Genomic DNA, 25,184 nt, shown 5'->3' with positions numbered 1-25,184 from the left:
AATGCACGAGGCTAAGCAGTCAAGCAAGCCTTCCACATCAGACGACGAACCTCGACTTTCGACATCGAGGCAGGCAGACGTGGAAGAAGATGACCTGCCTGCCCTGATGGAAACAAACCACCCTAACCCCCGGGCTGCGGAGAATGCAGCGGTAGCTGGGATGCACCCAACACACCTTTAAGAAAAAAAGCCGAAATAAGCAAGCTAATTAGGTGCCACCCGGCACGTAAATGTCGGCCCAGATCAGAGGCGATTGACGATTGCGTTGCCTCTGATCTGGGCCGACATTTATGTGCCGGGCGGCACCTAATTAATTAGCTTGTTTATTTCGGCTTTTTTCTTAAAGATGTGCTGGGTGCGTCCCGGCTACCGCTGCACGCTCCGCGGATCGGTATCAGTTTGCTGCCCAGAAGGTGGGGACCACTGCACCACCCCAACCTCTGACGACTCAGCCTAACACACCATCAGTGCGCTCGGCGCTGTCTTCCCAATTCCGGTAAGTGATACTACATTGTACATACATTATTTCTACTTTAGATCGGCTGTGTATTTTTATGTGTTATTTGGTATGATTTAGCAGCTTCATAGCTTAAGGGTTACTGGAGAGAGTGTTTCTGCCGGGAGCACTTGCGTGAGACTTTCGCTACAGAGAACAGTGCGGCAATGATTGTAGAGAAGTATTTCTATTTTATACAGGCTGTGTATTTATCATATCACTCCTGTTTTTATTATATGTTACTGTTATTTTAGGTTTTATGTGTTATTTGGCATGATTTGGTAGGTTATTTTTGGGTCTGAGAATGCTCACAAATTTTTCCCATATAAATAAACGGTAATTGCTTCTTCGCTTTACAACATTCCGGCTTACGAACCGTTTCATAGGAATGCTCATAGGATGGCAGGGGAAACCTGTATAAATTAACCTTTCCAGAACATGGATGTACTAGATAAACATTCTATATTAGAACTCAAATATTTGGCTTTTATATACACTCAATTTAAATAAAAATCAAGAAGGTAAAAAAATATGAATGTGCATCCCAAAAACAGCAGCAATTTTGGCATTATCATGGAAATCCCGATGTTGTCACTGATTCCGTCTTTGTTCAGGCTGTGCTAGTATCAATCAAGAAAATCAGTTAAGTTGATGATTTAGAGACTAGTCTCAACCAAAGTTATTGCACAAGGTCAGTGAGGTTTATCAACAATCTGGCATAATCACTGGCTACGATTAGTCATAAAACTTCATTTTAATATGCATGTGTTCATGTATACTATTTTGGGAAACAGTAAGAATTCCAGTTGTTAGTTCACACTCTATAAAATGCTTAAAATAATTAAAATGGTGCCGTCTCCGGTCTTTGTTTAGTGTTTGTAAGGATTTGTTAAGGGGGTTGGCTGTTTAGCCTGCTCAATGACACCACTGTCTGAAGACTAAGGATTTGCATGAACTGATGCCTAACAGCAACGGACAATGGAAAAGGTTTTTACAACAAGTCAGTGGCAGGCACTACTGCTCTACCACTAATCACAGGATACAGATCATTAGGTGGCGAGATTTTTTGAAAAATGGACAAGGAGCTTGAGAACAAACAGGCACACCAAACGCTAGATTCAATTAGATCATAAGTGGGAGAAACAACTATGTCTACAGATTGATTTGCCTTTGACGTTGACATCTTATAAAAGAGATATATCAGAAGATTAAATTTAATATCCATAAGACATAAGAGCAGAATTAGGCCAGTCCATCAAGTCTGTTCCAAGCACGGCTGGTTTATTTTCCATCTCAAACTCATTCTCCTGCCTTCTCCCCACAACCTTTCATGCCTTTACTAATCAATTTATAAACCTTCATTTTAAAGATACCCACTGCCATCTGTGGCAACGAATTTCAGATTCACCACCCTGTGGCTAAAGAAATTCTTCCTCATCTCTTCTCTGTATGGTCTTGAAAATGAAAATGATTCAAAATCAGAAGTAGTTCCTTTTAAATTTAATACACCAAATGCCCTCCTTATATTCCAGTTTAGCACTTCTCACTAAGGCAAGAGACTGGGTTGAAGTTTCAATTCAAAGATGTACAAAATGCAATATCCGACTTTGTGTAACACTGAGGAAGTATTAGGTTGTATAAGGGACATTTTACAGATGTGAAGTTTAATACAGGTCCTAATCCCAAAGTTTTGAAGAGCAGTATAGTTTGCCATGTATCAATGCAGGCTTGTTGGTCTGGAAGTGCATGTTACCGTGCTGTCTCTCAAAGTAAATAAAACACTTATTCCTCAATCAAAATGAACAGAAGAGATTACCTGGTTACCATATTGTTGTTTATGGGACATTGTTATGTGCAAGTTGGCCGCTGCATTATGAACATTACAAGGTACAATATTGTACAAATACTTCATTAGTTATATAGTACTTTGGAACATCCCAGATTATAAACAATACTATACAATTTCCAGTCTTCCTTTCTGTAGCAAACACACACACCTGAAGTTTGAAGGGAGAGCTTCGATTCCCACACCTGCTTCCTTTGCTGTTTGGGCTCTCAGCTCCTCTGCTGTTAATAGACAGTGCAGTCGATAAAGAATACTGGGAAGGCATACAGCCTTTCTCCATAAGGAAGCTGGGATAGGATGAATAGCGCAGAGTTCTGGGACAAGAATCTTGTAGGAAGGAAAATATGAATTAACCAACCATCAGAAGTTTTATTTCTAACACAATGATGCAGACATATCACAAATGAGCATAATCAAAAAAATCAGAACCCGTGAAATATCATCTTCCTGAAATATTAACTGTCTTCCATTCCAAAGATGGTGTCTGACTAGATGATCAATTTTTGTTATCTTGAACCTGCAGTATTTTAAACTTTTCTCATCAACAAATCTGAAAGACAAGAGAAGCAAATGATACTGTACTAATGAAAATATTTCCAGTGTCAAAACATCTGTTCCAAACAGCTTTTCAGCCTTTATGAACCTTTTAAATCCTGCAATTTTGTTTACATAAATAAGGAGAAGTCGGCCATTTAGACCTTTCTACCTGACCCCCTTAGTTAACAAGAACACAGTTGATTAGACCATACTCTTCATAATTGTACCCATCTCTGGAAATCTTTCACCCCTTACTTATCATGAATTTAATTTTACCCTACATTATTTACCACTTAAGATGAGTGAGCAAACTTTAGTAGAGATGTCACAAGCAGATTTTTTGTGGAATGCACCACTGGGGATGGTGGGAGGGGCTGTTGCAATATCTGAATGCTCAACCCAACTTTTTATCTGGTCTTAGATGAGGCTTATAGAGAGCTTCCTACCTCTCCAAGCTTCGTCTGCAAGCTTACTAGTCACACCTTCCATATTCACATCTATGTGATGAATGTGTAGCAAACACAAGGGTCCTAGTATCGACCCTCACAGTACATCACTGATCAGCAACATTTAAGCAGAAAAGCCCCTGCCTCTTAATACCAAGCCAATTTTGGATCCAATCAGCCAGCTTGCTTTGAATCACATGCACCTTAACCTTCTGTACCAGCCTACCACGCAGATCCTTACCAAAGTGGAACTTTGCATATCACCTCTGCACATGGGACACCGGAGTGTGTTTTTTTTACTAGCACATGCTGGGAAGGCACAATGCATGAAAATAGTTTGCATATACGTCTTTGGCAATGTTCTGCACATTACCAAATAGATTAAACTTTGATGGAGTTCTTAAAACAGTAGTGGTAGGTCACGAGAACAGAATAAGTCCACTTTGATTTAAATATTTCTCTTACGTGGTGGTTCTCCCAAGTCAATGACATAAGTGCTGCCAAAGGGCCCATTTTTCTGATGTTTGATTGAACATCTTGGCAGCAGGGATAAACAGTGAGAACTACATACCTGCTTGTTTTGCAGACTCTCCCATTTGGCCTTGCGCTTCTCTGCACTACTTAAAGGAAGTGCTTTTCCTTTTTGATTCAAGTGTCGGGGGGTTAAAAGATTCAGTCTGCAAAGAGGCATAGAAAAGGTCCTATTAGCTTATTTTTGAGAAAGATAGGTTGAACTTAAAGGTAACCTCCAAAAGAAAATAAACCAAACAACAAGCTTTTTGCATGTTCTCCACCTTTATTAACTATGATCATCATGTGCAATGATATCATACCAGATAGGAAAATATGGTTAATGAGTTCAAGACCAATTTTATTTTCCATTTTGCTGCACATAAATCTGCAAGGATTACTGCTGAAGTCGACTAGTCAAAATTTCTGACTTCCAACAGCAAGTATAAATGATATTAATTAAGTTCATATGAAAGCATAATCAAGATAAACAGGCTTAACGTCTCCTTCTAATGTTCCCTGCCTCACAGCATCAGTATCGATGTCTATACGAGCTCAATGCTGGAAACATTCTGCAAGTCGGGCAACTTCTCTGGAAAGAGAAACAGGACTGTGGAAAAGATGTCAGGACTGAGATCCTTACACAGAACTGGGAAAGAGAGCGAAGCAAGGTAGCTTTCAGTAGCAGAGAGGGATGGGTCGAACAATGCCACATATTACACTTCTTTGTCTTGTGATGTGTTGTTGACAGCCCACCAGAGTATACCAATGGAAAAAGCAGAGCAAAAACAATGACAGGCAAAGTGAATTACCTAAAACTGGACCTTTTACGTTGCAACACACTCAACTGAAAATGAGATACAGTTCCTTAAGCTTGCATTGGGCCTTCTTGTAACAGCATAGGAGGCCACAGACAGATTGGTCAGGTGCAAGTTGGATGGGGAATTAGCACTGCAGCGAACCAGAGTTCAATCACTTTTGATAAATAAATAATAGTGCTCCACAAAGATATCCCCCTATCTGTGTTTAGTTTCTCCAATGTAGCGAAAGCCACATTGTGAACACTGAATGCAGTACACTAGATTGGAACACTGTATCCTTCTCTCACTGCTTCACTTGAAGACAGTTTGGGTTCCTGATGATGGGAAGAGAGTAGTGAAAATGTGAGAAATGATTGGTGGGACCTGAAGGATGGCTCTGCAAATCACAAAAATCTCTTCAAAATTCTGAAAGGGGAGGGGATGGAATTTGTCCGTCCTATTTGGTGTGGTCTTTCATTGATTCTATTTTGTTTCTTGGATTTATAATGTATGCCTACAAGAAAACAAATCTCAGGGCTGATTGTATATAGTGACATACAGTATAAATTTACTTAGATAATAAATTTACTTTGCTATATCAACAAACAATAGGCAGTTATGAGTGCAATGTTAACCTGGAAAACAAGAATAAAGTGACAGCGTCAAATTCAATAGTAACACTCAAAAAGGAACTGATGAGTAAAGAAAGATTGTTTATTTGTCAAGTGTACAAAGGAAACAGTGAAGTGTATTGTTTGTGTCAATGAACATAGCCCAAGGGTATGATGAGTGTAACCGTGCTTTCAGTACTAATATAGAAAGCCACAATTCACTAGCCCTAAACCTACATCTTTGGAGGGAAACTTACAGTCTCCTTACAGACAGCACAGCCAGTCTTCGCTGGTGCTGTAAAGTGCTGTGACAACCAGAATGCTTAAAGTCGTTGTTATGTCTTGCATAAAGGGCATGAAATTGAGCTGAATGGGCTTACATTTTCAAAGATGTGACCTCTGTGCTGAAAGTATTTTCAGTTGTACTCTACTGAATTTTTAGTGATTTTTAATTAAGTTTTATTGACTGACAGACTGAAATATAGTAGTTATTTACTATAAGTATATAGTAGTTATTTGGGGAAATAACAAGCCTGGGAGAGGGGTTTCGTGGCTACATGTTAAAGGCTGTTTGAGGTTTCGGCACCTATGAATTAGGAAGTAAAGGAGGAAAATAAAGCAGTTAAAAGTCATCAGGCTTTAGTCTTCTCCATATAGCGGAGCATAACTGTCCCTAAGGTTAACTGCACCCGGGTGGACAGGAGGGCTCTACAACTGGTAGCCAAAATTGCCCAACACGCCACTGGCACCAGCCTACCTGCCATTATGGATGTAAATACTAAAAGGTGTTGGGAAAAGGCCAACAATATTATGAAGGATCCCACCCACAAACATAGACCGCTTGTCTTACTCCCATTAGGGAAGAAGCTGTACAGCTCCATCCCATGACCACTAAACTCAAAAGTTACTGCCCTACACTGTCAGGTTGATCAACACCTCTAGCCATTAACCTATTCCACCATCACAACTTTATCACTTCCTGTCAGTTACTCCTGTACCTAGTGTCACTTTATGTACATACAATCAACCTATGCATATAAACTAATCTTATTTACATTTATGGTGTTTTTATTGTGTTCTTTATGCTTACTGTGATTTTTTTAATGTTACATTGGAACTGGAGTAACAATCAATTTGTTCTCCTTTACATTTGTGTACTGAAGGATCACAACAATCTTGAATCTTCAATATACAGCACTCAGTGCACCTAAAAGCTCAGGTTCAAGCACAAGGAATGATTACCAGGGACAAGGTAGTAGAAGATGCACCTTAGTTCCAATGTAGACCTTCATAGTGAAAATATATGAGTGTACAGTTATTCCACCACTGGGTGGCTCTACAGATTCTCTTAACAATTTACACACAGTCACATTCATGCTAATGTTTTTCCGGTTTCTGGAGAAAGGTCAGGTGGCCTAACTGGAAATTCCTCTTACCTGGAAGATGTGTGGTCCACGTCCAGCAAAGGCTGGTTCAGGTTGGTCAGATCCAGATTGTACTTGGTTTTGTAATACTCTGCAAACGTTTCATACTCGGGAGAAGGGAATTTACTGAGAGGTGTGAGATCTGTGTACACATCGGCCACATAAAAGCGATGAGGCTGGTCAAAGTTTCGATATCTATTCCAAATTGAGTAAATTTATACAGTTGGTTAGATAGCTGATACAAAACTATGCAAACAAGGTTCAATAATAATTTAAAGCAGGTCTGATGCAGAAACACATTAAATAGGATGTGCTTCAGCTGTTACTATGTTACAATCTATTGAGAACAGAAGCTGAGTAAGCCCACTTTAACTTAAAAATTTCCCCATGTGATGGCCCTCCTGAGTTCATTTCCATGCCCAAGCAGATGCTTGAACCCCTGAACCTGTAACTCTATCCTACTGACAGATGGATACCTGTTCCCCATTGTCAACCCACTCTCTCCATGCTCCCTCAGTAAAGACCCTTGAGCACAATAAGAGTACAAGCCACGTTGGGCTGCCTCTGAGGTCTTCATCCTCCTACAATAGTAGACCCACAAAAAAAACTGGTCTGGGAGCACAGCCCATTTAATACACTTTACCAGATCAAAAGAACTTTTCTTCGCAATAATTACAAAAACTTATCAGTTAGGATACTCCATGCAGTGATTCCTGTATGCACTATGCAGCTGATATCAGCACGTGGTGCCCAGAGTGAAAAGACTAGGACCTGTGATTAACATGTTACAATCCAGTAATTTCTGGGAATTTTCCTCAGGAGTCTGTAGAGGTTTAGCACGTCATTGAGAACCGTGCCAAATTTCTATAGGTGTGTGGTGGAAAGTGTACTGACTGGCTGCATTACGGCCTTTGAGCAGAAAATCCTACAAAAGGTAGTGGATTCTGCCCAGTACATCATGGGTAAACCCTCCCAACCGTTGAGCACATCTACACGAAATGTTGGCTTAGAAAAGCAACATCCATCAAAGATCCTCCCCACCCAGGCAACAATCTTTTCTTGCTGCTGCCATCAGGTAGAAGGTACAGGTGCCTCAGGACTCACACCACTAGGTTCAAGAACAGTCACTACCCTCAACCATCAGGCTCTTGAACATAAGGGGATAACTAGGAGAGGACATTGCTTCAAGATTCAGGGGAGAAGATTTAGGACAGAGATGAGTAGAAACTGTTTTTCCCAGAGAGTGGTGAATCTGTGGAATTCTCTGCCCAGGGAAGAAGTTGAGGCTTCTTCACTAAATATATTTAAAATACAGTTAGATAGATTTTTACATAGCAGGGAAATTAAGGGTTATGGGGAAAAGGCAAGTAGATGGAGCTGAGTTTACGGACAGATCAGCCATGACCTTATTGAATGGCGGGGCAGGCTCGATGGGCCGGATGGCCTACTCCTGCTCCTATTTCTTATGTTCTAACTACACTCATTCAAGGATTCTGTTATATTGTCATTTCATGCCTGTTATTTATTGCTACTTACTTATATCTACATTTGCACAGTTTGTTTACAGTTTACAGATCCTGATGTTTACAGTTACTGTTTTACAGATTTGCTAAGTATGCCCACAGAAAAAGAATGTATATGGTGACACATATGGACTCTGACAATAAATCTTATTTTGAACTTTGAATACAAACTAAAATATTCTTACCTTGGAATGATAACTGCATCCTGATAATCTTCCAGATTAAATGTGAACGGCTTCTCCTTTGTGTACTGTGTATTGGGAATGCCTGTGCGAGCTTCTGACCTTTCTATATCTTCCATGAAGGTGAAGTCAATATCCAAATGGCTGGAACCATCAACTACAAAAGAACCATTTCATAAACAAAATTATTTTTGAGACCATTTGCCCAATTAACCAATTGCTGGACACATTAGGCGGCAGATCTTTATAGAGTTTAGTGTTAAATAATCAAAGAGATGAGAAATGTATATGAAGGGTTTTATAAATCTTTTTGGTGTTGGTGGTTTCCTTTAATTGCTTAGTTTTATTGATCCCTCATGACAACCATAGCTCTATATGCATATTTGGAAAACAAAACTACTGAGGAACATATTCCAGATCAACACCCCTCCCAGTGCATAGGTACACTGCATAGTGACCAATCCATAAAATGGCCTAATATATTGAATAGTTATGACACTTTAACCAGAACGAATGCTCACAGGAAACTCTCAGTCCTGATGCATGGTCTTGACCCAAAACATTGACTAACCCTCTGGCTTCACAGATGTTGCCTGACCTGCTGAGTTCCTCCAGCAGTTTGCTTTTAGCTCCAGATCACAGCACCTGTAGTCACGCACCTCTAAATTGATTATTCCTTGCATTATTAGTGCAATTTATTTCCAAAAGAAGGAACAAAGTGGAAAAGCTAAATAAGCAGCAAAATAGAACATCTTTTAAAATGAATCTGTCATTTATTGTCCTCAAAGCAGCAGGGAAAGTCAATAGCATCTGGGGATTACCACTATCATAGTGAGAATGGAACCTCCCAAATGTCCTCCTCTCTGAAGATTTAATTTGATATCCAATTGCATATCTATGGTCTTCCCAGTTATACACAGAGCTTGAAGGGCAGAATCAATAATTGCTTTGTATAGTGTTACAAATGTTAAACAGGAGAGCTATACACACCAAAGTTACACAAAGGTGAAATAATGATAGAAGTTTTAAAGGGCACCCACCCACTATTAATCTACATTGAAATACGAGTGTCAATAGCAGGTACCTATATCAAGAGGTAGAACACAATAGGCTGCATCAGCTTCTGTAGGCTTGAATTCTAGTGCAGGTTTCTCCAGACGAAGAATGTGAGAGAAGATATACTGATGTAGCCTAGTGATCAGCTCCAGCTGCTTGGAACTCAACGTGAAGTTCAATTTACCCAATTCAATAGATATGGTAACCTCACCAGAACGTGTATAAACCGGAAAATGTGGAATCTGCCAGATGAGACACACCACATGAAAACAGGTTAAAAATTATCCTTGCAGTATTACTTTAAATTGTTTCATTTCTATTGTGTGATTCAAACTTTAATTTTCCCTTCACAACTTTGATTGAAAATACTTTCAACAACCTAGTACAAAACTCATTGCAACAGATTTTGAGCGGAATATATGAGATGTTGCTCTGCTTCCAAACCTCCAGAGTATCCTCCTATGGAAGAAGTGGATTTGAATTGCAGGGGGTGGCATTGAACGTAAGAAGTCCCAAAATACTTAGTTGCATGGTTTCATTATTTTGCTTCCATCTTAACGCAGAGCTTCCAATTCCCACAAATATTTTAGGTTATTCTACACAAAACAAGCATTTTGCAATAAATTATTTTGCTGTTGTTTCAACAAATAATTGCTTTTAAATTTAGAAATGTTGAGAGATATAAATCTGTGGGAAATTCCTGACCCAATATACTCCTTCCTCCAACAAAAAATGTTACTACACTTTTCTTTCTCTGAAGCAAAAGAGACAATTTAAATTTGCATCAAATAACCAGTGCAGAACAAAGGAAAGCTAATGCAGATGATTCCATTCAGATTTCGAGATATGCAATCCTTCACTGTGACGGTCATAAACTATTAATACCAATATAAAAAAAGAAAGATTTAGCATCTGACTTCAACATTTCTATCACTTGTAGTCAAAATTAAATGTTTCTGATGAAAGGTCACTGACTTGAAAGCAACTCTCCACAGGGATTAGGTCTTTTTTCCACAAAGCGAGATTCAGATATGTTAAACTAAATTGCTTACCCTGTGAACTATGGAGTTTCCCATCTGTCTGTAAAACACCAATTCCTACATTGTCATGATTAAAGTACCTGTGGTATTGGTTTGGCAGTCAGAATTCCAAAACATCGGGTTGTATCTTCTGGAGGGTACAGCTTTCTCCTTCTGAAGTTAAGCTCATCAGGAAGAGGAGTGGTCAACACCATGCCAATCACATACAGGTAACATGGTTGATTTGCTTTAGGATAACTATTCCTCAGACATTCGGGAATCTAATAAAAGTGAGAGAGGGGTATATGGTCAACAGACCAAATTATTTGACTTTGTAACAGTTTTGAAGGATCCAAAAGATTTGCAATTCATAGTACCATTTTTGAGACAGAACAAGAACAATGCGCAGAGGTGCCTAAAAGTCTAGACTGGAAAATAGAGCATATATGAATACACCTCAAATGTAATTCAATGTGAACTGTGGTTTATTGATAAAAAAATCCAGGCTGTAGGTTTAGATCAGATTCAGGTTATCAATTAAACATCTAGAATTTTGACCGTGAAGTTTAAATCTTCTTCTGAAGAAGGGTCTTGGTCCAAAACATTGACTGTTTATTCCCCTTCATAGATGCTGCCTGACCCGCTGAGCTCCTCCAGCATTTTGTGCTAGTCTAGGCTGCTACTCTCCGGTGCATTACCATTGGAGTCACCACTTTCTAGGAGACAATAAGTCCAGTAAAAGAGCAGCAAAGCCTTTAAGCATTGCGCAAATGAGAATGCACTGGAGACCACAAGCAGCAACCGCGCAAAATGTAAAACTCAGGTTTATATGTTTTAAAATTGGTCAAGTTCTAGATGTCCACTGCTACGTGTTAATATCTGGTGTTTGGCTATCAAGGTTAAAGCATATGACATTGGCAGGAATGTATTGACACGGATTGATAACTGGTTATTGGATAAAGAACAGTATGAATAAACAAATTATTCACAGGTTTCTAGTGCTGTGGCTGGGATCAGTGCATGGACCCCAGCTATTCAACATCTACATCAATGATTTTGCTAGGGGGATCCGAATGTCATATTTTCAAGTTATGCTGACAATCTAAACTACATGGGACTTTAAGTACTGTCACGTACCCCGTGACCGGTTAAAGAACCAGTAGAAATAGAAAACACTTTGGAGTCTGGTATTGCTATTCACCAATACTACTTATTAGTAACTACACAATACAGTCATATAAATTCAGATATATTAAACAGGTTAGCAGAAACTTTATGTATATAAGTGTGAAAACATAGAAACCAAGCTTCTTCAAGCCTAGGGGGTAAATAGATACAGTCTTACGGTGATGGGTAAAGTTCAGTTCAGTTCGTGGTATTGAGTCGAGTAGTGATGGAAAGAGAGAGATATTTGTAATCCAGGGTAAATGTCGAGAGAAGGCAATTACGTTGATATTCGAGATTCCACGACAACAATACAAAATAACAATAGTAGTGGGTTTTATCTCCAAAGTTGTTCCACTCCACATACAAAATATCACCAACAGTGCTCTTCAACGAATATCCTTCCAACACAAGTGGTACCACACCCGAAATCAGTTACAGGTCATTCCAGTGGTGGCCACAGGATACTCAAATAGAATCCACATAGGGATTATCACCAACAGTAGCTTATCACTAAGGGGACCCTCTTCAAGGGAACCAACCCCAAACACATAACGTGATAGCCACTTATCCAGTTCCACGACATACGAAATAACTCTAACAGTGATTTGCCACAGGGTACCTTTCTTCAGTGAGCTACCACAGCCAAACAAGGGTAACACACAAGTGGTATTCACAAAGATACTCCCCTCACCAGAGAACCCACTCTTGTGGATTAACTACGTGACAGTCACACCTTCGTATTCAAATGGAACTCAAACTCACCCTCACAGGCTACTTAGAGAGAGAGTCCAAACAGTGACCTTTGTCACTAGGTTTCTTCTGTTTCAAACCTATCTCTCCTCTCTTCTCTTCCTTTAAAGTCACTGAATGTGACCACAAAACAGGGACAGTTTTCTGTGCTGGAGTTATCAACCCAGGCAAGGGTTGGACACAGGAATAACTCCCCACCGGTCACACCTTTCCCACACTGCAAGAGCCACCGATCGATCCTCGGGAAACCCACCTTTCTGTGGGCACAACAAAGCTCATCCAGTGTCCAAAACCATGTGTCTGTCAGTCTATCAGCTGACCTTCTATTTATCTCACCATGCTGAGCACCAGCTATCCATCAAGTAGCTCCTCCCTTCTCTCTCTGCAAGAACACAGAAGCTGGCAGTGTCCTTACAAAAGTGTAAACATGCTGCAGAGAAACCATAACACCATCTCAAAGCAGTCTTTGCCCCCCCCCCCTCTCTCTCTCTCTCTCTCTCTCAATAATGTGTTTGCGTTGAACAACTCTTTTACTCTTTTTAAAGGTATAGTCCATAAAAAATATGACCCCTAGGGGTACATAACAGTACAGAGAAGGATGTAAGGTGGCTTCATAGAAATAAAAACAAGCCGAATGAGTGGATGAGAACTTGCATGGAATACAATTTGGAGAGGTCAATCACATGGATGCATGTAACAGAAAGGAACTGTAGCTGTAAAACTGTAGCGTTGATGTTTAAAATTACCTAAATTTGCTTGTATACATCAACAAAAGCCAACAGGAAAGTGCAGTAAGCAAGGGGTGGGGGGGGGGTAGGGGTGCGCAAATGGCATGTTAGCCATTACTACTTTGTTAGAAATCAGGAGAAAGGAAGTGTAAACTGCAATATCCTATTCTGGCTGGCTGCCGGTAACCAGTGGAGTACCACAGGGGTTGGTGTTGGGACCAGTACTTTTTACGATGTAATGACTTGGACTATGGTATTAATGGATTTGTGGCTAAATTTGCCGATGATACAAAGATAGGTGGAGAAGCTGGTAGTGTTGAGGAAACAGAGAGCCTGCAGAGAGACTTAGATAGTTTAGGGGAATGGGCAAACAAGCGGCAGATGAAATACAACATTGGAAAGTGTATGGCCATGCACTTTGGTGGAAGAAATAAACGGACAGACTATTATTTAGATGGGAAGATAATTCAAAATGCAGAGATGCAAAGTGACTTGGGAGTCCTTGTGCAAGATACCCTAAAGGTTAACCTCCAAGTTGAGTCCGTTGTGAAGAAGGCGAAGGCAATGTTGGTATTCTTTTCTAGAGGTATAGAATATAAGAGTAGGGATGTGATGTTGAGGCTCTATAGGTCACTCATGAGCCCACACTTGGAATATTGCGCAGTTTTAGGCTCCTTATTTTAGAAAGGATATACTGACATTGGAGAGGGTTCAGAGAAGATTTACAAGAATAATTTCAAGAATGAAAGGGTTACCATATGAGGAACATCTGGCTGTATTCTCTGGAGTTCAGGAGAATGGGGGGGGGAATCTCATAGCAATATTCTGAATGCTATAAGGCCATTTAGAACTAAGATGTAGAGAAATTGCTTTAGTCAGAGGGTGGTAAATCTGTGGAATTTGATGTCGCAAGCGGCTGTGCAGGCCAAGTCATTGGGTGTTATTAAGGCAGAGATAGATAGGTTCTTGATTACCCAAGGCAGAAAGCAGGGGAGTAGGGATGACCGGAAGAATTGGATCAGCCCATGATTGAATAGCAGAGCAGACTCGATGGGCTGAATGGCCTGCCTCTGCTCCTATAGTCTTATAATAATAATAGGGGCCGAGTAAAAACACACCCAGAATATGGTTTTGGTTTCTTGCAGACGGAATTCAGCGAAGGCTCACAAGATGGTTTCAGGGATGACTGGCTTGCTGTAGGAGGAAAGATTGAGTAGCTTGGACTGCATTCTTTAGATTTCAAATGACAGAGAGGTCTGAATAAAACATACAAAATTCTTAAATGGCTTGACTTGCTCCGTAGGACTAGGAAGCAAAGTTTGAGAAAAAATGTAGACGACCATTTAAGATTGAGGTGATAAGTTTCTTACTCTTTGAAACCATGAAACTCTCTGTCCGCAGTACCTATAGAATGTCAGCTGTTTAGCTCATTTGAAGGTCAAGCGATTCAAGGTTTTTGGGGTTTAGTGCAGGAAAGTGGCGCTGAGGTAGAAGGTAAACCATAACCATGATGAATGACAAGGCAGCGCTGAGGGAAGGATGGCCTATTCCTGCTCATCTGTCTATATCCTTACACGTACATACTCCATTCCACTTACTGCTTTAGGATAGCATTGTCTTCGTTTTGTGGAACCTGGTCTTCCAGGAATATTGGTTTCTTCCTCATCATGCAAATCAAGCTCTTCTTCATATTTCACGGTTTCCTTTCCGACTGGCATTAAGTGATCATCCAGTTCACCTGCGCAAAAGAGAAACTATAATACCTGCAGTGGATTGTCTAGTTGCCCAAATACAAGAACAAGTTTGTTTATCACTTACCTATTTTGTGCAGTCGTTCACAGCAAAGAAGGGCTGCTGCTTTCTCAGCCAATCTTATGCAGGGCATTGGAAGACCCTAGGTTTCAAATAAAAGTTAATGATAGATATCACCTTTATCAGATCTAGCTATTTTACTAAGAGTCAAAACAAGGCCACATTACACAGCCAAATACTGAGCTTGCAAATTCAATGCATGAGATCAGAGGGAGAGGCAGGAGAATCAGAGAACATCAAGATATCAAAGAGATGGTCAAGAAATCAAAGATGTAGCACTATTAACTCTGACTCGAGCCAATAATATAGCTTAAATCATTAGACTGGCAAACCAAAAAGCCGTTTTTCCATTTCTAAAGGTATAAGATGACCCACGACGCAACATGAGGAGAGTTTTCCCAGGTTATGTTACCAATTCATCCCTTATATCTACAATACATCACCAAATTTTACCTCACTGCTGTGTCGACTTAACTGTCACTTTTTTAAACATTGTAACAGTGCCTCTACTTAGGGGATCCCAGAGGTCATGACAGGCACTTCATAAATCAAAATTCCTTCCAATACAAACAACATGTAGGAATTATACAATGGGTCAGTACTCGAAAAGAAAAGGCAAATAAGAACACGTCTTTTCTCTGGTTGATCAGTGTATTTTCAGCTCTTTCTGTGAAGACTGACAGGATTTTTTGTATTTATTCCTTTTACGTGAGTCACAGGTGGTGGTAGGATATATCTTAATGCCATGTCACTATTTAAAAAACTACAATACTCTCCTGACCAATCCAGTTCAGGGCCTTTTGGGAGGATACTCCGTTTCCAAACTAATTTCATGAATTTCAAAGTAGTTTCATGAATAGTCTAGATTGAAAATCGGTTGGAATTCCGCCACCCCCCCGCCCAAAATGCAAATCATTAACTTAGTCAGGAAAAAGGAATCATTAGCTGAAACTATGAGCAAGCACAATAATCAAGGGTTTACATTATGAGGATACCACTAGTTCAACGCTTACTCACAGTTACTGGGATGCGGAGGGGTGAGTTGATTGGAAGATAGAGTGTTGACTTAAAGGTACCATCTGATAGCTCTTGAGTTTTACACTTTGGTGCCAAGTGTGTGAAGGGGTCACTTGGTAATCTGGCACAGTACCTATAAAGAAAACAAATAAAATTACAATTCATATTCCTACCAAGTTATGCATTTGGTGCAGCACAGAAATTACATCAACACTTATTCAAAATGCAATGTGTAACACAGGCTGAAACATTCAGCTTCACAAAAGCTGTTCCTACAAAGTATATCACAAGAGAAACATTAATACATATCGTCTCAATTATGAAAAGGAAGTCATCATGATATGACAAAATCAGCTTAATACAAATGTTAAACTATTTCACAATCTATTTTTATTCAATTTATAATTCTGTATACCATTACCTTCATACATAAAGCAGATACGTAGAAATGAACATTCGTGCTGACAATAGTATAAAGATAACATAGCCTCTAAGGGAGATATCCAGCTCAAATGGCTAAAAAAATTAGTTTCTGGGACTGTATAATTCCTTCCTAATGTTGTTTTTTGTAATGGAGATAAAGTTAGGATGCAGTTATACCAAACCCAGCAAAATTCATAAATCTTTACATTGTGTAATGTAATGCTAAAATTTTACCCCTTTGTTAATTATGACCATGAAATCTCACTTACAGAAAGAAGCACAAGTAGCAAACTCACTAAGACAACAATAGTAAATTTGAAAATTGGAATACATCTCCAAATGCAATCAGGGCATATAACCACACAAATTTCAGTGTGTATTAATTCATGAATATTAAAATGCTGATCTTGCATGCAACCTAAAAATCAAAGCACTTAAAAGACATGAAGTAGAGAATACATCTGCTAACCTCTGGAAGATACTCAAGATGCTGCTCTACATTTCCCCCCCTTTCTTTTTTTTTACTTCCCTGCTCAAGGAAAACCATGGGAAGATTTAACAAGACATCCTATCACTCAAAAGGAACTGTTTTTAAAACAGCATGAAAGAGTTGTGTTTAGGAGCTCAATTAAATTGAAGGGGAATCTCTAGAGTACATTTTTCCTGCCTGAGTATGATATAAAGGGCATAAGAATCACAATTACTTTTCCTTAGTACGCTCAATGCTAACATTAAGTCAGAACTGCACTGACATGTACTTAAGAATGTGGATCATGTCTACAGTTATAACAATAGCTGCCTGATTAATCTGCTCAGCCTAAAAATGCTTTCACATTGCACACTACTGATAGTTTTGGTCTGCTGCTGAATGCCCATTGTACACTTTCCTCACTGTACTGATGTCAGGGGACAGAGGGCTGACAATCAGTGGCCTGCCCGAAGCCTGAAGAGGAGGGGCCAATTTCCTGTAAGATATGCTGTGATGCTTCGAGTGGAAGATTCCTCCCTACCACCCTGATAAGATGCTAAGTTGGAGCTGGAAGCATAGTGACACACGTGGGCTGTCTCCAGCAATCTGTGGACTGTGTTGGTCATCCATACAAACGACACATTTCACTCTATGCTTTGATTTTCAATGTGCTTGTGACAAATAGACCACTTTCTAAATGGGGAGCAAAATCAGGAATCAGAGGTGCAAAGGGATTTGGGAGTCCTAGTGCAAGATTCCCTAAAAGCTAACGTGTAGGTTGGGTCAGTGACAAGAAAAGCAATTGTAAAGTTGGCATTCAAGAAAACCCAGAAAAGGCTCATGAGAATGATCCCGGTAATAAAAGGGTTAATGTATGAGCAGTGTTTGTTAGCTCTGAACCTGTACTCTGGAGTTTAGAAGAATGATAGGGAATCTCATTGAAACGTATCAACCATTGAAAGGCCTAGATAGAGTGGATGTGGAGGATGTTTCTGATAGTGGGGGAAGTCAAGGACGAGAGAGCACAGCCTCAGAATACAAGGATGTCCTTTTAGAACAGAGATGCAGAGAAATTTCTTTAGACAGAGGGGGGAATCTGTGGAATTCATTGCCAGAGACATCTGTGGAGACCAAGTCATTAGGTATATCTAAAGCAGAGCTTGATAGATTCTTAATTAGTAAGGATGTCAAAGGGTTCCTCAAGATTGTTGGAGGAGGAGGGGGAGGGGGAATAAGCTCCCACTAAATGTTCCCAATGGCATGTGTCTCAAACAGTCCCTGACAACCAAGTCCAGCTCTTAGTCTTCACATGTGACTTAGCTACTAAGTCCAGTGGAACCATTTCTACTGACAGGAGGAGCAAAGGTGGGCTACTGGTGCTTTAAAACCAGTTGCTTTGGGCAGATGGGGCTCGTTGGCCATGGTTATCAGCTTATTTAGAGGAAGCAAAACTCTGATCTCAACCTCCGTTATCTTGTGGCTATACCCACTCTTGGGGAAGGCTCTGGAAGTGAACCACAAGGAAAAATTTGGAGCTGGTGACCCTAAGGCAGCCCTATGTTGAGTTCACCACTGATTGGCAAGTCCTGTGACACCAGTGGTGCCTTAACTGTATCAGTCTCCGCTGTTCCTTTGGATTCATCAGCTGCCTGAAGAGGGGAAGCCTGCTACATGGGCAACAGCTTGCTCTCCATATTGTACTGCCCTGGCTTGTGTCTCACATACATAGCAGGGACACAACATCCATGATCGACCCTGATCAATGAAGAACCCAAAGGATATGGGGAGAAGGCAGGAGAATGGGGTTGAGAGAGGTAATGCATCAGCCATGATGAAATCTTATTTTTATTTTATTTAGAGATAGAGGGGAAGACAGGCCCTTCTGGCCCAACAAGCCACAGTGACCAGCAACCCACCTATTTAAAACCAGCCTAATCACAGGACAATTTGCAACAACCCACACAGTCACACGGGGAGAATGTGCAAACCCCTTAGAGATAGCAATGGAATTGAACTCCAAGCTCCAGAATGCCCTATGACACTATCGAGAGGAAATGGCAGAGCAGACCCTAATCCTGCTCCTTGGTCTTATGGTCTTATAAAGCAAATCTTCATCTTTAAAACTGTATACAGTAGTTGGTGCAAGGGTGATTCTCAATTAAAAGTGCCAGGTCAAATTCTGTTGTACAGTGACTGAAGATGGCTCCAGGTGGTTTCTACTCCAGAAATAAACAACCCTCAGATCCACCAGAGCAATTGTTCCCAATATGGGGCCCACAGCCCCCTCGGTTAATGATAGGGGTCCATGGCATAAAAAAGGCTGGGAACCCCTGCACTAGACTAAGAAAAAGTGCCATGTGACTGAGCTTCTGGATCTTGTTGTAATTAAGATAATGCTGCAAACTACAGCACTGCAGCGCCATCACAGTAAGTTTAAAAGATCACCTCAGTATATCAATTTGGATTGAAAAAGAACATCTTCTCGCTGGCAATCAACATTGGTGCACCTGAAGGATACATGCTCAGCCCACTGCTCTATTCTCCCTACACCCATGACTGTGTGGAGATATACTGGAGAGCATTCTAACTGGTTGCATCACCATCTACTATGGAGGGGCCACCGCACAGGATCAGAAAAAGCAGCTTAAGGTTGTAACCTCAGCCAGCTCCATCATGGGCACTAGCCTCCCCAGCAGAGGACACTTTCAAAATGTGATGCCTCAAAACTGTGGCATCCATCATCAAGGACCCCCTATCACCTATTACATGCCCTATTCTCATTACTACCATTAAGGTGGTGGTACAGGAGCCTGAAGACCCACACTCACTGATTTGGAAACAGCTTCTTCCCCTCAGCCCTAAGGTTTCTGGAATGGACAATGAACCCATGAACACTACCTCGCAATTTTTCCCTCCCTTTTTGCAGTACTTGGTTTAATTTTTAAAATATAATCCCCATCTATAATTCTTCTGCTCTTCAACTTTTCGACCACATTTTGACTCAGACTCACTATTACAGCCAGCACTTAGATCCACCCCTCCCCTCCTGTCTTCTCCAATCATTTCGGATCTCCCCCTCCCCAATCTCTTCCTATCTCTTCTTTCAGTTAGTCCTGACGAAGGGTCCTGGCCCAAAACGTCGACTGTACCTCTATAGATGCTGCCTGGCCTGCTGCGTTCACCAGCACTTTTTGTGTGTGTTGCTTGAATTTCCAGCATCTGCAGATTTCCTCGTGTCTGCACATTGTAATTAATAGTTTTTAAAAAATTACATATGGCAATGTACTGCTGCCTCAAAACAACAAATTTCACAACATATACCAGTGATATTAGACCTGATTCCAATTCTGAATAACAGTATCTCAGCAAGGCCTATTCAAGAATTGGATATTAAGCCAGTAGAATAGTAAAAATACCAGTAATTTGTCATTCAATGATTTGGAACTCTTGTTCAGTATCTGCCTCACCAGGGTGTGTTTGCTTCAGACTCAGCATGTTCCGGCTTTGACAACCCCTTTAACCTAATTGTACTTACAGAAAAATTTAAAAACTAGGGAATAATATCTAATAATCTAGAAACTTTGCCTGATCATATGCTGGTTTCAGAGTTTTACTGCATACCTAATGACTTGGTTTACCTCGTGATTGCAGTTGTGTACTTGCAATACCCAATAGAAAACTTGAGTACGACTACTTTAAAGATAGTGTTTGATCCTCAGTTACTTCTTTTCCAACAGGTTCTGTGTCGAACTTCCAAGAACAATATGTTATTCACAGCAACTGCTCAAGCACCTTGTATGCAAGCTCTACATACAAATTAAATATCTGTATATTCAGTTTGTCATGCATTTTATCTTTCAGACTTAAATTTCAGTTAAGCAATAGGCTTTAAGAAAGTTTTGGAAATGACTTTTACATAGAAAGAATTTTTTTTACAAAATTAATTATTGATGAGGCCAACATTTACGACCAATCAATAACTGCTTTTCAGAGAGTTCTTAAAAGTGCTGCAGTCCATTTGTTGAGGTCTTTCAACAAAAATATGGTTATTGGACAGGGATTCCCTCAAATTAACCCCAGCAATGCAGCAGACGATACAGCTGTCTCACAACTCCAACAAGATGATTTGGATTTTGACCTCAGGTGATTATGCATGGGCTCCCCTAGTTTCCTACCACATCCCAAAGTTAAAATGGCTACAGTTATAAGCAGATACAACTTAGAAACAAGTCCCTCAGCACAGAGTCCAGGCTGTGCATCAAACACTCATCTTTCCACTCAACCCAACCCAATCCATTTTATTCTCTCCACAATCACAACTGACCTGAGATTATACCACTTAATTATACACAAGGACCAATATACAGTGGCCAATTAACCCATCAACCTGTATATGTTTGGGAATGTGGGAGAAAAGTCATTTCTCAGACAGCAGTTAATATGTTTCATCACAAACCTTTCAAAACACTTCATCACCGGGCAATAGTCATTGAGGCAGGTCATCATGCCCTTCTTGGGCACTGGTATAATTGAAGCCGGTGGGTACCACGCTGCCAAAGCGAGAGGTTATAAAGATCTCAATAAACATACCAGTCAGTTGATTAGCACTAATCTTTAGTACTTGGCCAGGTAGTGCATCTGGGCAGGATGCTTCACATGAGTTCACCTTCCTGAAGGTTACTCGCACACTGGCTTCAGAGATTGAAAGCACAGGATCATTGGGGGATGTGGGAGTTCGTGATGCTTCCTCCATGTTTTGATGGTCAAAGTGAGGATGGAAGGCATTGAGCTCATTTGGAAGTGAAGTCATGCTGTCTCCTACGTCGCTTGATTTAACTTTATAAGGGGTGATAGTATTCAAGCCTGACAGAACTGTCGAGCGTCCTTTATTGATTCAAGTTTGGTTTGGAATTGCCACTTTGCCTTGAAATGGCTTTCCGGAGATCATACCCGGACTTCCTGCAACTTTCTTGGAAGCTTGAAAGCTTCTGATCTAGCTCTCAGCAGATTTCGGATCTTATGGCTCATCCAGGGCTTCTGATTGGGAAAGATGGAATGATTTTGTGGGGACACACTTGTCTACAGCTGTTTTAATAAAGTCCATTACAACCACGGTGTATTCATTCAGATCCTCGGATGAGTGCTTGAACTCGCCCAGTCCACTGACTTGAAGCAAGCCCATAGCTGCTCCTCCACCTCCTGCGCCCACCTCTTTGCTGTCCTAATCTCTAGAGCTTTGCTCTTTAGTCTCTACCTGTATGCAGGTAGTAGCACAGCCAAGTGATGCAATTTACTGAAGTGGTGGTCATTCTTTAATGTGGAAGACACCAGAAGCTTGAGTGTGTCAGGGGGCAGGAGAAGATGCTTGGGAAGTTGAAAGGTTTGAAGGTAGATAAGTCACCTGGACAACATGGATGACACCAGTATTCTGAAAGAGGTATTAACAATGATCCTTCAAGAATCACTAGAGTCTGGAATGATCCTGGAGGACAGGAAAATTGCAAGTATCACTCCACTCGAAGAAGAGAGGGAGACAAAAGACAGGAAATTATAGGCCAATTAGCCTGACATCAGTGGCTGGGAAGATGTTGGAGTTCATTATTAAGGATGAGTTTCCAGATTACTTGAAGGAACATGATAAAATATGTAGACATTCAATTCCCCAAATTATAATTGTGTGCATCAAGTATTCCAAAAAAAAAAAAATAAAAAACTTGGACCTTCAGGAACTAGCATTTTATGAATCAAAAGAATAACTAAAGGATATACAATTTAGGTTACTACACTACGTGCTAGGTCTTTTGTACTTTTTGTTATTACTGTATTTTATGAAAACTAAATAATAAACCACAAGTAGATAGTAGACACAGCTGAAAAAAGGCTGGTGTTATTGAATGCCTAGAAGTGTATTCTGCCAATGCTCAGACTCTTACCTGTTCACATGTCCAATTGCAGTGTTAATAGTTACTCGCGGGCTTCCGTCTTCTGGTCTCAGTACATATGGAGGAAGCAGTTCATCATCATCGGTTACAGGTTCTACCTCCACATCAGCAGAATCCACAGACTTTGAGCATTTGTTTCGGAGAATCTTAAATTTCAAAGTAAATTTATTATCAAAGTACATATATGTCACCATGTACAACCCTGGGATCATTTTCCTGCAGGCATACTAAATAAACCCATAATAGAATCAATGAAAGACCACACCAACTTGGGCATTCACCCAGTGTGAAAAAAACAAACTGCAAAAACAAAATGAAAGAAATAATAATCATAAATAAGCACAAAGTATCGAGCATGGGATGAAAAGTCCTCAAAAGTGAGTCCATAGGTTGAGGGACTATTTCAATGATGGAGCAAGTGATGTTATCCCCTTTGGTTCAAGAGCCTGATGGTTGAGGGGTAATAGCTGTTCCTGAACCTGAGGCTCCTGTACTTTCTTCCTGATGGCAGCAGTGAAAAGAGAGCATGTCCTGGGGGTTGCTGATGATGGATGTTGCTTTCCTACAATGCTTCATGTAAATATGCTGAGTGGTGGGGAGGGCTTTACCCATGATGGACCGGGTGGAACCCACTACTTTTTTGCAGGATCTTCCATTCAAGGGCATTGGTGTTTCACACCATGCTGTGATGCAGCCAGTTAACATACTCTCAGGACACATCTATAGAAGTTTGTCAAAGTCTTAGATATCATGTCGAATCTTCACAAACTCCTAAAGTAGAGGCACTGTCGTGCATTCTTTGTAATTGCACTTGTGATGCAGGGCCCAGGACAGGGGCCTCCGGAACAATAGTACTGAGGAATGTAAAGTTGCTGACCCTCTCCACATCTCATACACCAATGAGAACTGGCTCTTGGACCTCTGGTTTCCTTATCGTGAAGTCAATAATCAGCACCTTGAGCTTGTTGACATTTAGTAGGAGGTTGTTGTGATGGCACCACCCAGTGGCGCCAGATTTTCAACCTCCGTCCTATATGCTGATTTGTCACCACCTTTGATTCGGCCCATGACAGTGGTGTCGGCAGCAAAGGAGGTATCAATAGAAATATGAATTTCCTAGAATATATAGCAACAATGTAATGTTTTACAATCACTGTTCAATCATTAAGTACATTTTTGATGACAATCTCCCAAGGCATTTCCTACTCACTTTTTAAGAAACCTGGTGCGCTGTTTATGCCATTCAGCATTCCCCAAAGAATCCCACTGCCTGCCCGCTCAACTATATAACATAAACTCGATTTAGTTTTAGTATAACATTCATAAATACAGGCACAGAATCTGGAGCAAAAGAATTGCTGGAGGAACTCAGCTGGTCTAGAAGCTTCTGTGATAGGAAAAGAATGATTATTGTTTTGAGTCAAGACCATAAAATAGAATGGGATCATAAATGTAGATTACAGAGGAGACTTGTTAGTAGACAGGAACATGTATGTTAGCTGGTTTAACCATGCAGCCACCTGTAGATGCTCAGCCACCAGCATGGCCAAAGCCAGCTTAATTTAACTTGTTCTCACTTTCACAAAAGCAATAAGTTTGACTTTGTATTTTTTGTGACAAACAACAAAATCATTGGCTTCAATGTTCCTGGGCTGGTAGATGTGTGGAAAGTCAGCCTCTATCCAGGAACCTCTGCTGTAAGGGGCATGTGTGTGTCCATAGAGGTTGTATCACGACACAATCTGAACCAACTAATATTACCTAGGATGAAATTTGGATTCAGAAATGGCTTGCCCACAGATGAGAGGGTAGTGGTGAAAGTGTCATTCTATTTTTTTTTTGATGTTATTTAGAGATACTACACAGAATAGGTCTCCCTGGTGTTTCGGCCATGTTGCCCAGCAACTCGCTAATTTAACCTTAGCCTAATCACAGAACAATTTATAATGACCAATTAACAGGTACGTCTTTGGACTGAGGGAGGAAACCAGAGCACCCAGAGAAAACCCACACATTCCTTGCAGAGGACATATAAATTCCTTGCAGAGGACACTGGGATTGGCTCCGAACTCCAACGCCCCAAACTGTAATAGCACCATGCTACTCACAGCACCCGTCCTGACTGTTGGCCAGTGACCAGTTGGTGTTCCGCAGAGATTGGCACTGAGGCATGTTTTTTGTGATGTATACAAATTACTTGAATGAAAATTTAGGTGTGTTGATTCGTAACACTGCAGAAGACACAAAGATTGGTAGAGTGCAGAGTGTAGAGGATTGTCAAAGGATATACAGGTGTCCCCCACTTTTCGAAAGTTCGCTTTACGAAACCTCACTGTTACAAAAGGCCTACATTAGTACCCTGTTTTCGCTAACAGGTGTCTTCACTGTTACGAAAAAAATCAGCGCGCGATAAAAGGCAGCGCGCG

The 25,184-nt window shown here is 40.6% G+C and overlaps 1 protein-coding gene across 5 annotated transcripts in view; it reads right to left on the bottom strand.

The window, feature by feature from the left end:
• dicer1 (dicer 1, ribonuclease type III) overlaps window positions 1-25,184 on the bottom strand; it is a 158,461-nt gene that overhangs the window by 44,714 nt on the left and 88,563 nt on the right. For all 5 annotated transcript variants that reach the window (XM_072272593.1, XM_072272575.1, XM_072272601.1 and 2 more), the window contains 10 exons: window positions 22,750-22,904; window positions 15,925-16,057; window positions 14,914-14,989; window positions 14,694-14,833; window positions 10,552-10,731; window positions 9,460-9,673; window positions 8,379-8,532; window positions 6,683-6,865; window positions 3,897-4,002; window positions 2,494-2,669 (listed from right to left, as the gene is read on the bottom strand). In XM_072272593.1, the coding sequence (XP_072128694.1) occupies window positions 2,494-2,669; window positions 3,897-4,002; window positions 6,683-6,865; window positions 8,379-8,532; window positions 9,460-9,673; window positions 10,552-10,731; window positions 14,694-14,833; window positions 14,914-14,989; window positions 15,925-16,057; window positions 22,750-22,904 (1,517 nt within the window). The remainder of the gene's footprint in view (window positions 1-2,493; window positions 2,670-3,896; window positions 4,003-6,682; window positions 6,866-8,378; window positions 8,533-9,459; window positions 9,674-10,551; window positions 10,732-14,693; window positions 14,834-14,913; window positions 14,990-15,924; window positions 16,058-22,749; window positions 22,905-25,184) is intronic.

The sequence above is a fragment of the Mobula birostris genome, chromosome 1, assembly GCF_030028105.1.
Source record: "Mobula birostris isolate sMobBir1 chromosome 1, sMobBir1.hap1, whole genome shotgun sequence".
Lineage (NCBI taxonomy): Eukaryota > Metazoa > Chordata > Chondrichthyes > Myliobatiformes > Myliobatidae > Mobula > Mobula birostris.
The sequence above is the reverse complement of the archived record's forward strand: the minus strand, read 5'-3'. Positions and strand labels throughout refer to the sequence as shown.